This window comes from Gobius niger (assembly GCF_951799975.1).
Source record: "Gobius niger genome assembly, chromosome: 4".
NCBI lineage: Eukaryota > Metazoa > Chordata > Actinopteri > Gobiiformes > Gobiidae > Gobius > Gobius niger.
In genome coordinates, this window is record NC_136855.1 from 20746912 (window position 1) to 20761458 (window position 14547).

Below are 14547 nucleotides of genomic sequence, written 5' to 3' on the forward strand. Positions count from 1 at the left end.
TTGACCAAACACACTAATGTGTCTGAGCACACACATGATCTGAAAGACAAAGCACGTATTAACTACATATTGTAAGCCATGAGTCTCCAATCTTTTCACACGATGAGGTACTTTTATGAAACAAAAGTGACAAAGAGCTACAAAAAGGCTTGTCTAATTATCCAATTTCAACAAAAAATATTTTAAATTAGTCCTTATGCTCTACTTTATGAACCTAAAAGTTTGCAGTTCTGTCCAAAATGTTTTTTAAAGAAAATTTTTCTAAAATGTGAGTTATCAAGCCTTAGGCGAGTGACCAGGAAAGGGCTGAAGAGATCCCGATTATAAACTGTTGGGCTTTTCCCATAATTATGAAACCAATCAAATGCTTTATTTGTTAGTGTTTTATGTTGGACAAGTATTCAAAATTAATATAATTATTAGAGAAATATCAACTGCGATTACCCGAATTTCACAAGTGTGATTAATCGCGATTATAAAAAATAAAACCATTGACAACCCTATTCTTAATGCATCATGTACTTTATGTACTGTGCTGTTGATGTATTGCCATCGCAATCCATCCATTGTACGGAGAGAGAATGAGCGTGTGTGCTCATGTTTTAACTCCCAAACACTACTCCCTCAACTAATTAGCAAGCTAGAAGAGAAGGAAGGTAACGCAATGTTGAATAAAAAGAAAAGAGAAGAAAGACAAAATCCCTTTCATTTAGTATGGTAATATTTCCCACTCACATACTCACAATAGCTGTGTGAACACACTGCTGGGAGATGTTAAAGTCATGGAGAAGTGGGTTAAGAACTAACAAGGCAGCAAAGGCATGGCAGAAATGTGGAGACATTTTACACAAGATCTCAACAGGACTGAAGTAAGATGGTGGAGGAATGGTCAGAGAACTTTTGACAAAAAGTGACTGAGCCAGTTACACAGTATAATTACAGTACAGTCGTTTTATTAGTCCTTCAGTTCTGATAGTTAGCTGATTGTCCGTATGTATTTCTAAGCAACTGCTTTTAGTTGATTAGACCCCTTTTGGCTCACCCCTTCATTATTTGCATGACAATGACATGAATTGAATGCCATTTTTTGTGTGTTTAAACCAAAGCATTTTACTATCACTATTACTGTTTTGTGCCTATCCCTTTTTCTTCCTAACCCTCCCCCTCCTCCGTTTGTTATACATAATAGACCCAGTGCAGGGCTGCATGTGTCACACATGGGATGAACTCCTGTGATTTTAATACATTTTTAATCCCACCATTTGATGCCCCCCTTGTCCACCATAATTTGTACTGACTGTTGAACAAAATCAAAGAGCTTCTACTTGCTGCTTTGCATCTGCTTTCCCCATGCTGTAGCAAATGCATTTTATTTAAATCCCTTACCCATGACCCTCAAACCTAGTACTCTCTTCATTAGTATTTGATGATATTTATTTAGCTATTTAGTGAAGTGATTTGTAATTGTATAGAAGAAGAAAAAATGCAGGATGACATTAAGGGAGCTCATCCCTGAGGCCAATCTTTTGATACTTTGAAAGACTGTTTACTGGGTCCTATTTTGATGCAGAACAACATGCTGTGTGTTATCATATCTTGTAAAAAAAAAAAAAAAAAACACATTACAACCACAATTAAGGTCATCACCGCTTTATATTAAGGGGTCCTTGTTAAGTATTAATAAGGTATTGATAAGCATTAGTGATTAATAGGCCATGAATAACAATGCTTGTAGAATGCTTTAATAAGCTGCTTATTATGCTATTATCAACTACCATGCTAATTACTTATGCATATTCATACATTACTTAACCAGGACTGCTTAATATAAAGGGATACATATGGATAAAATGTTTTTTTTTGACCAGTTTAAACCATTATAAGCAGTGTTCACCATCCAGACTTTTTTTATTTTTTATTATTATACATTCTTTTAAAGAAGGGGTATTATGCAAAATCGATTTTTTTGGGGTGTGTGATTTTTACAATGTTACAATGTTGTTTTCATCAAAAACATGCCTGCCCTGGAGTTGTGTTTTGAGGCACTCAACCCTCATCTTTGAGTAATCTTTGAATCTCTCCCAGAGGGCATCCGGCTCATCACACTCCTCCTGTTCCCAAATAGCTCCTGATGAGTCTTTCCAAGTTTAATCCTTTCATCGTGGACTAAAAACATCCCTGTTCTAGTTTTTCCCTTTTACGCTTTGCAGCGAAGGGGAGCAAGAGGAGGAATGGAATGGAAGTTTACTTGTATAGCACTTTTCACATGCCACAAGTCACCAAAAGCGCTTCACATAGTGCATTCACTCCACACGTGGTGGTGCTACAACGCGACTGCACATAGCTGCGCCAACTCTGACGACGACCACCATTCATTCACGTACACACTTCATTCATCCCTATTGTACATATTTTTAGTGGTAGGGGAAACTGGAAAACCTATCTAGATACAGGGAAAACATCCAAACTCCACACAGAAAGGCCCCGTCCAGGTGGGAACCGAACACGGGACGGGACCTTCTAGCTGTGAAGCGCGAGCGCTAACCGCTGTGCTACCGTGCCGCCCAGGGGATTGGGAAGAGCGTATAGTGAGCTCACCTCAAGGATCAAGATGTGAAACTACTGGATATTTTGTTTTAGCTGCTTATATTGCATTATCTAACCAACAAAGTATAAGATAGTATTAAAGATGTGCTTGAGATGTATACCAAATACTTGCAGAAAGCATAATACTACCACTTTGACTTTGCATGTTAAAGAGGTATGTTTTGTCTTACAGTGCCAGCACTGTGCAGCTCTCTTCAATGACAAGCCATTCAAATCTGGAAATCAGCTTCAACCAATGAACTGTCGCCACTGTCAGTGTTATGGCCATGCCTTCTCTTGTCATTATGATGCTCGGGTTGATGACCATCCAGATGACCACTACAGAGGGGGAGGAGGTGTCTGTGACAACTGCATGCACAACACATCAGGTAACCACTGACATTGTCCAAATGCTTTTTTTTTTTCATTTGCTTCAGGAATTTCATTAGCTGTACTTCTCTATCTTCAAGGAAGGAACTGTGAGTTGTGTGCAAGTGAGCACTTCAGGATGGAGGGATCTGATCCTTCTTCAGCTGATGTATGTCAGCCCTGTAACTGTAACATTGCTGGTACAATCAATGGAAGTGTGACTTGCGTACAGGTATGTTATTAAACATTCTTGTTCCACAAATATCAACAGGCTACAGCACCAAACATGTTTGTCTGAACATTTTGTCTTAAGGTTGGTGGACAGTGTCAGTGCAAAAGTGCAGTAACAGGTCGACAATGCACAGACTGTTTACCTGGCTGGTTCGGACTTGACAGTTCAAATCCAAATGGTTGTGTTCAGTGTAACTGCAGTGATTTAGGCACCAGGAGCCTCGTAACAGATGGGGTCCTCAGCTGCAATCAACACACAGGGCAGTGCCCCTGTAAACCTCACGTTTCAGGTACACAAACCACTATACTCCCTCAAAAACAAGGATTATAAAAGATGATCAGCCTTCTCTTTTTCCTATTTCTTATTGACCTGTTCACGCATGTTATAGGTGTGTTTATGGAATGTAGACCAGCAGAAAATCAGAAACAGTGAAGGGCATTTTAAGTTGGAGACATAAATTTCAAAGTCTTAAAGTTTTCTTTTTTATGGTGTAAATTTCTTACGGCCGTTAACTTTCACAAACTTATAGCTTTCATTTCGTGAGGTTAATTGAATTAAAAAAGATGTGTTCATTTGTTCTCTGATGAAACAAATACATTTGTATTCCAGTGGTCAACTAAAATATACCCTTTTTCCATTGTGCTCCCTTTTGTGATAAATTTCATGTCCTGTTTTTCTTTGAAAAGTGAACTCGTATGAAATGCAAAACCAATCGGTGCCTCGGATAACAAGGCATTCTGGCTGCCACAAAACCCTCCTTTGCCCATAGTTGCATGTGTATGACTGTTGCAGTGTAAACTTAGAAAGGTGCAAAAGTAGAATGGGTCACTATGAGTGTTGAAGCATGGACAAACGGTATACAGTATATGAGTTTCAGTACAGGCCTCGCTGCACAATTACACATATTCTGGGTTAACTGAAGTTTGCATATGTGCCATCAAGGACTAACTAAACATTTAACTCTTTAATACATTGCCAAGTCGATTAAAACTAACTGCTGCAACCTTTTTAATAAATATTTTTACTGGGCCCACAGTACTTTTTTTCTGCACGTGTTTGTTTGGTTGCTCCCACAGGTATTTTACAGAAATGAGATTTGATTATGGCAATTTATTACTGCCAAGCTAATACTTTGAGCAGAGCGATGGCAGGCACACTTCAGAAGGACGAAATTGAAAAGTGTGCTTACACACACACACACACACACACACACACGCACACGCACACACACACACACACGCACACGCACACGCACACACACACACACCCAGCGGCGTGCACAGCCATAACAAGGTGGCAGAGTGCAGTGTGTACATAACAGTGTTTGAAATGGTGATGCATGGGCCTGTTAACCAGCTGGCTACTGATAAAAGAGCAGGACCATGTCCGCAAAACGCACACTCATATCCACACAAGCAGTCACTTAAACACAATTTTCATAATGATCAACACCTGAATATTATTCACTTTAATTATCTAGATTTTTGTATTTTATAAAATATGTATTTGAAGCAATTGAGCGGTATTATCTGTAAATATAAATAAAACATTGAACATAATTTGGATGGATACAGATGATTCTGAGATTTGGCCAAAATAAATGAGGTAGTTTAAAGAAAACTACACAAAAAAGACCGGACCCTTGATATCACTCTCAAGTCAAAAAATTGTTTCATGCCTTATGTGATTTGCCAATATAGACTAATTCAAAGTACAGCCTTCTTTTTAATTTTTTTTATAAGAGTGACATTTTGAAAATACCTTTGTATATCTACGTGTTTTATCAATGTGAGAATTATGGGCATGTCTTTGTCCTCTTACATATTTATCTTCAGGCTATAGACGCACACACTCACCTGCTGCTTTACTATAATATATGAGCCATGGACAGAAATACATTCATATCTATAAAATCATTAAAGTGGGCAGACTAGGGAAAAGGCCAAGTGTCTGCCCCACTCTACATCTGGGGACACACACAGAGTAACGAGGTGCTGATGTGAATGTACGTGCGATCGTGCATGTGCAGCTGCGTATAACCCACGCACCCTCATAAATGGCTGTGGTGACTATGCTGCCCCCAGGCATCCATTTAGGGACAGATTGCCTGTCATGGAATACGTATGGCATATTCAAATAAGCTCGGCTCTCTTAGACTGCATATCATAATTTAACTAGCCTCAAAGCCAAGTTGTGTTTCCGCACACGTGTGGCAAAATCATAGTCTTTAACTTTCTTGTGTTTGTTATTTTGGGTCATATTAAATTATTTGATTATTTATCAGTATATTGTTATTGCCAAAGCCAAAGTTTTTGTTTTCTGACTTGTAGGTGCAAGAATATTTTAAAAGGGGGAAAAATCTTTTCTGATGTAAAATTTGCAGTATTTATTCCTATTGTTTATTATGTGTAGATGAGTAATTTATTCTTTCTCCACTCTTGAGTGTTTGGCCTGAGGTGAATGATTACTCACCAGCAGTGAGACTGGCCACACTCATTTCAGTTTTACACACTGACCACTTTTGTAGCCTAGGCACTGTACAAAGCCATAGAAAGCCACTAAGCTGATGTAGATTGTATTGTAAGCCTTGTTCAGCGTTTTGACACTGTTCCATCTGGTTCTCCTCCTAGGTCATTTCTGTGACCGATGTGAGTTTGGATACTGGAACCTGTCCCATCCAAACGGCTGTGTCCCATGTGAGTGCGACCCGTTAGGTTCTCTCAGTCCATTCTGTGAGTCTGAAAGGGGACAGTGTGAATGTCAGCCTGGTGTGGGGGGGCGTCAGTGTGGCTCCTGTGGAAAAGGTTCATTTGCTTTAAGTCTGGAGGGATCCTGTTCCCCCTGCAACTGCTCCGAAAAGGGGACTGTGCTTGGAACAGTCTGTGATCCTCATACGGGACAGTGTGTGTGCAAGGCAAGTACGCCATTATCAACAAATATGATTAAAAACATGATGAAAAATGACATGAAATTAATATCAATTTCCTTTTAATTATTTTAGGAGAATGTGTTTGGTCGTCGTTGTGACACATGCCAGCCTGGATACCATACCCTGGATCATCGAAACTCCTTTGGTTGTCTTCCATGTGTGTGTGACCTCAGTGGCACTCTTCCCGGGGCAGTCTGTGATATCCACACAGGCCAGTGTCCGTGTAGACAAGGAGTTGAGGGAACACAGTGCAACAACTGCGTATTCAACTACTACAATAAGACAACATCCACCAAAAGTCAGTCTATATTATGACAATCAGTAAATACAACTCTGTTGTTGAGCTGTTATTTTGTCTTGTCTCCTCAGATGAATTGTCCCATAGCTGTGTGCCTTGTAACTGTGATCCCAGTGGGACAGTAGACAGATCAGTGTGTGATAGCACCACAGGCCAATGCGTGTGTTTGTCCATGCACTATGGAAAAGACTGCAGCAACTGTCGACTTGGTCAGTGTGTTAATATAAACAAGAAATTGTAATAGTTTTGTCAATTTTTGTGAATATATTTGTTTGTATTGTCTCTTCAGGTTTTTACCAGTCAGTAAATTCCAGTTTGTGTGTGGAGTGTGGCTGCCATCCCACTGGAGCAGTGCAGAACACTTGTGATGGTCCTTCAGGACAATGTGTATGCTCCCATCCCTCTGTAGGAGGGAGGCGCTGTGACCAGTGTGGGGACATGTACTTTGGATTCAACCCTGGCCGAGGCAGGTGAGAAACAACACGTTTGTGTCTCTTAAGTCTTTTTGTGCACGCATTTATTTTTCTCCACACACTTTTACTTGGATTAATTATCATTAATCACAATTGAATATTGACATACTGAATATCATGCATATATTAAGAGCATTATACAGAGTGATAAAAACAGTAATGCAAGGTTTTTAGGAAAAGCCATCTAACACTAACTGGTCTTTGCTGCTTGGCGAGGCGTACCACATTTTGTGGAGGAAATGGGTCAGTTGTCGGTGTTCTGGTTGTCCTTGGAAGTAGTGTGAAGGTTATGTCACTGTGTGTATGTGCAATTCAAGTGTCTGAGCACAAACTGGCAGAACCAATTTGAGCTTATTACCAGACTGCGGCTTTTCACACTGCAGTATAGAGGGTGAACCTGGGGGTGTGGTGGCACTGAGGACATTTGTTTTAAGTTTATGTGGATAAAATGGAAAAAAGACATAGACAGTGTTCATCGTGTATCTAGGTGATTTTGGGTGAGGCCAGGACATGCTTGAACTAACAGAATAATAGATTATGTGGCACATGATATGGTGTGTGTATGTGAGTGGATAGAGGTGTGAGGTAACTGGCCGCATGATCACCCATGGCCTGCCCCAGTGAGAGTAACACCACACCAGTGACCCAGTCACTGGTGTGGTGTTATCTTAGAGGAAAGAGGCAAACGAGGGCTTTCCCAAAGTTATTTGAGGTGTTACTTTATTCCATAAGCAAGTTTAAATAACAGAGTACAGAGGAATAAAACAATGATATTAGAGAACACGTCTGTTATATATTTGATATTTTGAATTATAGTGTGTTGTTTTTTGTTCTTTTATTTTTTCTAAAAGATGCCAAGCATGTGCATGTGACCCAGTGGGCAGCCTCAATGGTACCTGCCACCCAGAGTCCGGCATCTGTGTCTGTAAGCCGTTGGTAAGTGGAGTCAGGTGTGATGTATGCAAACCTGGATCAAGTTATTTGGATGCAGAAAACCACTATGGCTGCAGCAAAGGTGAGTCTCACATCATACATGTAAACTTTTTGGCTATAATTGTTCGTTATTGTGCCATTTGGTTTCTCCAGCTCCCTCTCAGCAACCTGCTCCAATTGCCATTTCTGTCAACTATTCCTCAATTTTGCTTACATGGCGGACGCCTGACTCCCCAAATTCAAACAAACTTAACTACACACTTATTAGAGATGGGCAATTTCTGAGCACCAGCCAAAGTCGTTATCCATTCAGTAAGTATCCACTCACAGTAAATGAAAATCAAAAATAAATTTATTTTGCATAATCCAGAAATGTTATCAACCCTTTTAAGGCAATGAATCACTTGAAGACACGGATTTGTCTCCTTACACTAACTACACCTACTGGCTCATAACCGCTAATGTGGCTGGGTCTACTATAAGTGCGCCAGTTTCGTGTCAGACTTTGGGTGCACCACCCCTTGCAGATGAGCTCAAACTGAAGCTTCTGGGCAGACCAGGTCCAACTAGTTGTCATTTTACTTGGAGCACGGCACCAAGTGATAGAGGTCCTGTGGAAAGGTATGTAAAGCTGAGCACACACTACACAATTTCCCCCCGCCCGATTTTGCTAATAACCAGTCTTTTCAAGTTGTGACTAGTTGATGCAGTCGCAGAGAGTTGTGACTCGTAGTGCGGAGGGCCTCAGAAATATGCAATTAGACCCCAGTCGCAGGAAATCCAACATGTTTGAATTTTACGCCTGATTTTGGACAAGTGTTGGTGATCTTACAGTTTCAAAAGTGGACATAGTACACTTCAAAGACTACCGTAACTAGTTTCCTTTTCATTTTTCTATCATCGAAGCAGCACAAATAATAAAGAAATGGCCACAGCAAGCCCCAAGCAGACCACGCCAAACAGCACATTATATGGGCAAATGTTTACACTAACCACTTTATCCAGCCATATTTCAACCGCAAACAGCGTCACTCCCCTGCATGTTCAGACAATGCAGCTGCTTCTCTCCGCCATTACGGTGATGTCTGTCTTATTCTTATTAAATCCCCTGGAAATACGTCCTGCTTCTTCACATCGCAGACTTTTAATTTTCATTTGAGAGAACTTTAAACAAGTTCTGGAAGAATTGTAGGATTTTCTCTACGGGGATAAATAAAGTATACCTTCACCTTAACCTGTGCTGTTGAACTGCGTTGGTCCGACAGTGACCAACATACACAGGTTTCTCATGCTCACAAACAGTGGCATATCTTTGCTGATCAGGGGTCAGTTTCTCCAAAGAGAGAAATCAATTGTGGATCCCCAATTCTTCACACTATCTCTTAAGACTCACAAAATCATGCAATGTGTGCTCATCTTAACCTGTTACTTGCCGTAACCCCCTAATCATGGGGCTAGGGTTAGGGTTCGGGTCAGGGATTAGGGTTATGATAAGGGTTAGGAACGGCAAATGTGATGTAAGTTGTGTTTTACTCAATCAGATCTCACACATATTTTTAGAAACTAGAAGGTCTTGTAATTCAAATTAGGTATCACACTTGCATATACAGTGAGACGAGTTAGACGATTTCATTTGTACCTGTCTAGTCTTTACGCGTGCCCTCAGTCACGTATACACAGCACAGACTGCGTTAGCATAACCTCTCCTCCTCTCCTCTATTGCTCCAAACAAGTTGAAGATAGAAGCTACTAAGCTCTTCCACAGCTTCCCTATTTAAATATGGTTACATGAAGTGTAAATAAAAGTACTCCTGGTCCTTACAATATATTTTATCCGCTTAGAAAATCCACATTGTTTAATTTTGTACAACTATACTTGGATCGTGTAACACTTCACGTAACCATATTTAAATAGGGAAAACATGGAAAACTTGGTAGCTTCTATCTTCACCTCGTTTGGAGCTATAGAGCAGAGAGAGGCTAAATGCTAACGCCGTCTGTGCTGTGTTTACGTGACTGAGGACACGCGGGAAGACCAGATAGGTACAAATGAACTTGTCTAAGCTAAGATAGACAAGTTCTATCTTATCTTAGATAGAAAAATGGTGACCTATTCCCTTAAAGAAGAACACAAGGCAGCACAATGTAAACGAGGAAATGAATGTCAGTGGTGCTCCCATCAGAGCAGTCATCTCTCGTGACGCCGTCTCACAAGTGCCGAAGGCGCAAAGCACATAGCTCCGTCACTCGGAAAATAATTCGCTAAGAGCCTGTGCCCCTCCAATCTGGCCCTTGGTGTTCATAAAATGGTTAGAAAAAATGTCTACAAATGCCTCACTTCCAAGGAGTGGCCGCCCTGTAAAGATGACTCCAAGAGCACTGTGCAGAATACTCAATGAGGTAAAAAAGAACCCTTGAGTGCCAGCTAAAGACACTGGCATCACCGGCATCATGCCAACATCTCTGGTGACACATCTACAATATGTAAAACATTGAACAAGAATGGGGTTCATGGAAGAATGCCACAGAAGAAGCCATGGCTGTCTAAAATAAGTATTGCTGCATGTTTGAAGTTTGCGAAAGAACCGGATGCTCCACAGCACTAATGGCAAAATGTTCTGTGGACTGATGAACCCAAAGTTGAATTGTTTGGGCAGAACACACAATGTCATGTGTGGAGGAAAAGTGGAACAGCACACCAACATCAAAACCGTATCCCCACTGTGAAGTATGGTGCAGGGAGAAACATGGTGTGGGTGTGCTCAGGGCCTGAACAACTTGCTATCATCAATGGAAAAATTAACTCACAAGTTTATCAAGATATTTTGTAGAAAAGCTTGAGGACATCTGTTCAATAACTGAAGCACGGACCCCACTGAAGAGGATGGGTGCTGCAACAAGACAATGAGGCAAAGCACAAAAGCAAATCCACTTCAGAGTGGTCTCAGGAGAATGCGTTCTGGAATGGCCAAGTCAAAGTGATGACCTAAACCCGATTGAAATGCAGTGGCATGACCTCAAGATAGCCATTCACAACAGACATCCCGAGAATCTTGCTGAACAACAACAGTTTTTGAAAAGAGCAATGGTCCAAGATTCATCCTGATTGTTGTGCACGTCTAATCTGCAACTACAGGAAACGTCTGGATGAAGTTATCGCTGCCAAAGGAGGGTCAACTAGCTATTGAATATAAGGGTGTACTCACTTATTCCATGCTGTCTTTATCCTCCTACTGTAGGCTGTAAGTTATCCAGTCAGTACGCTTTGAGATTTGGATTATGTATAATTGCTAAGTCTAACCTTAAACCTAACCCTAAGGTGGCAGGTAACAGGTTAAGAAGCACAATGATATGTCACAAAAAATACTATTTAACTTTCTAACCACAAATATTTTTCCCAGGTTTGTTTTACTTTCCATAGAGTCTATTGTTGGTGAGCCTGTTATCCACTACACAGGACTGTCTACAGAAGCTGTAGCAAATGGTCTAAAGCCCTTTACCCAGTACACTGTCATTTTAGAGGTAAGGATTGCAACCACTTTAAGAGTGAAAAGTTTTACCAGGCCTTGTTTTTCAAGACTATTGTGTAACACATCAGTGCATGACATTCCCTGTATAGGCTTGTGCTTCTGGGGGATGTACTTCTACCAAACCAATGTCACTCCTGACAGCTTCGGCCCCTCCACAGAATCAGCCACCACCCAACATCACTGCCATTGGCCCTCAGAAGCTGAATGCTTCATGGGATCCTCCTGTCCAGCCAAATGGTTTGTAGTATATCCAAAATAACAAATCAGTCAATCAAATCATGGAGCACTTTTCATACACAAGTGCAACACAAAGTGCTTTACAGATTAAAACACTAACATGCACGTCGCACGCACACACAGACAATGTTTTACTACATCTGGACTGCATTCAATGCGTTTTATAAAATAATACAAATATTTACTCCATTTGTTGCATTTATTTTGTCTGCAGGAGTTATAACAAAGTATGAAGTATTCCTGCGTGGGCCTATTGAGTCTCAGAACCATTCAAGTCAACGCGCTGAAAAATTGGTGTTCACAAGCCCTGGTTGGTGGGATCCAGACATGTCTTATATAGCTGAGCAAACCAACAGGAGCACTATTCCACCTCCTGAGCGCAGTACCATGATAACTGGCCTACAGGCCTTTTCCACCTATCAAATAAAAGTTGTTAGCTCGAACAAGGCAGGAAGTGTCACTTCGCAGTGGACCACGGCTCGAACAACAGAGGGAGGTTGGTACTCACACAAATGCTTTCACAAATACCACTTTGTATTTATTTATTTTTTGTTTCTTTGTTTGTCCAGTCTTTATTATTAAGTGGATATTCCAGTTTACACAAGCATTTATTTGTCTCATTTATAGTGTCCATGATAAGGGCCTAATGACAACACTTTGTGCTGAATTAAATAATGACTGAGGTAACACAAAAATAATAAAACTTTGAAATATATCTCAATTTATAATTGTCATTGGCCAGAACAAACATCTTGGAGAAATGATAAACATGGGAGGAAATCAGGATTGTGTGGAGGAGGGGAACTCATTAAAGTATTTGAATTTCAAAGAGATGATATGGCTCATTAGGACTAAATGATTGCCCCTAACATCACTCTGAGCTGTATGTCTGGATAACAAGCGTATGATAACAGCATTTTTACGCAGTTAGTGCGTGTCAGGGTTTGCTGCGTGCTCAAGCACTACCTACTGAGCAGAATGAGCTGCTAGTGCATGTGCTATAAAATACATTTCAGTTAGATCATATTTCATGGCTAGATTCCATCACAAGATGTACATTTGTAGTCAACACTGTCATAACATATTTTTGTAGATATGTTTTCCTGTAATTGAATTTGTTTTTTTACAGAAGATTGGAATTATGAAATTTGTCTATTCTAATATTTCCAGTGCCAGAGTTCATTGCCCCACCTCAAGTAACGGCTCTGTCAGCCAGCTCTCTCAAAGTTACTTGGAACTCTACTGAAGGTCATGGGGTCATCTCAAGAGGACAAGCCACTGAATACCGCATTAACTTGGTCACTGAGCAGTCCAACAACCCCTATGCCCCTCCTGTCATTAACCAGGTATGGTTTTCATATGTAGCTTTCCACATGAATTAATCAGATATACAGTACACAAATTGACTGTGTTCAGTTTTACTTTACATACAAATGTTACTCGTGATATAAAACGGAAATGTAATATATGTTTGTTCTCAGGTAGGGCTTGAACGACCACAGATTTTTAAAGGTCAACTTATCTGTCAAAATGTCGAAGTCGAGTTTTCATATTAGCACTGGAGGAATGATGCCTCATTTACATCGAGTACATGAAGTCTATGTCCAAACCCTAACCCTGCAACAGTGCTTCATTTAGTATTATTATATTATAGATTACATAGCAGTTACATTATATTGTATACATATATATTTAGATATATGTATTTTTTTTATGTCAATATGTTTCAGGTTTTACACAGAGCAAGCCCATCATCGCAGCCGGTTTATCTTATGAAGGGGCTAAAGCCTTACCAGATGTATACATTTTCTGTTACACTGTGCACAAAGGCTGCGTGTATTACCAGTTCACCGAGCTCAGGGCGCACTTTATCTGCAGGTAAGCATCTCCACTATAGGTTCTTAATATGCTATGTTTCAGCTATTGATTAATCAGTTTAAACATACATTCGTAAAAATAGAAAATGTGGTATTTGAAAGATATATATAATTGACGCAAATATTTCTGTAATTTTGGCTCATTTGCAACGATGGTTGGCAGACGTCTGTCCAAACTACTGGCCGTTCTCACTTGAGTGAGGCTAGCTACGCATGTGCAAAGTGACCTAGCACATATTTGAGATGATACAAATATGCTAGGAAAGTTAGGAATGAGTTTGGACCACAACTAACTTTCTAATTTAGCGGTTTCCTCTTTCATTGTGTCCTATCAAAAAACTTTTTTTTTTTACTGATCATTTGACATATGGCAGACATACAGGAAATCCTCTTAACATTTAGATATTGATTTTTTATCTTTATCTTTCTCTTTCTCTTCCATTATGCTTCACTTCAGTCTGTATGACTAACAATAAAATTAAAGAAAGAAGAAAAAAGAAAATTTAAATATGGTGTACACCTGACCTCCCATCTGTTCACTTGCGCGAAAGAACATATTTTTTGAATAGACAATGTGTTGACTATGGGAAAACTTTTATCTATAAATACTTGCTCAGGGATTTGTGCTTTTGAGCACACTCTAAAAAGCTACATCTGTTAACAAAGAGTGGATATTCATTTCATATAATATGCAGAAAACCTTTCTCAGTGCTTCAAGTGATGAATGATACTTCATATTGTAATTGTTGTACTTTTTAAATGTATTTTTAATGGCTACATCTGTTGACACAGTGTTTATTTCAAGGTATTCCAAAGACTTCTCCTGACTGTAATACAGTACAATACAATATGGCTTATTGTACCCAGCTGACTTTGTCGATGTTTTTTTAACAGCCACATCTGTTGCCTTTCTTTTTTTTTTAATCCAATGCCAAATATGTCCCTTGTTTCATCTGCGAGAAATGATAATGGCATATGTTGTCTGCCTTTTTTTTTTTACATTTACATTTCAAAACACAAAGCACATTTGCTTTTCCACTGGGTGTAGTTAAATGTTTTTACATCCAAATCTTCTGAATGAGA

General features: G+C 39.8%; 1 protein-coding gene across 1 annotated transcript in view; it reads left to right on the plus strand.

Annotated features, from left to right (window-relative positions):
• The window catches only part of ush2a (Usher syndrome 2A (autosomal recessive, mild)), a gene marked incomplete at its 5' end in the record, with an annotated part of 121725 nt that overhangs the window by 17356 nt on the left and 89822 nt on the right, over positions 1-14547 (plus strand). Inside the window, 15 exons of the mRNA XM_079554493.1 lie at positions 2780-2975; positions 3057-3187; positions 3269-3476; positions 5818-6101; positions 6189-6414; positions 6486-6623; positions 6704-6884; positions 7739-7902; positions 7974-8132; positions 8213-8441; positions 11222-11342; positions 11440-11587; positions 11802-12083; positions 12758-12933; positions 13318-13465. Coding sequence (XP_079410619.1) covers positions 2780-2975; positions 3057-3187; positions 3269-3476; positions 5818-6101; positions 6189-6414; positions 6486-6623; positions 6704-6884; positions 7739-7902; positions 7974-8132; positions 8213-8441; positions 11222-11342; positions 11440-11587; positions 11802-12083; positions 12758-12933; positions 13318-13465 — 2791 coding nt within the window. The remainder of the gene's footprint in view (positions 1-2779; positions 2976-3056; positions 3188-3268; positions 3477-5817; positions 6102-6188; positions 6415-6485; positions 6624-6703; positions 6885-7738; positions 7903-7973; positions 8133-8212; positions 8442-11221; positions 11343-11439; positions 11588-11801; positions 12084-12757; positions 12934-13317; positions 13466-14547) is intronic.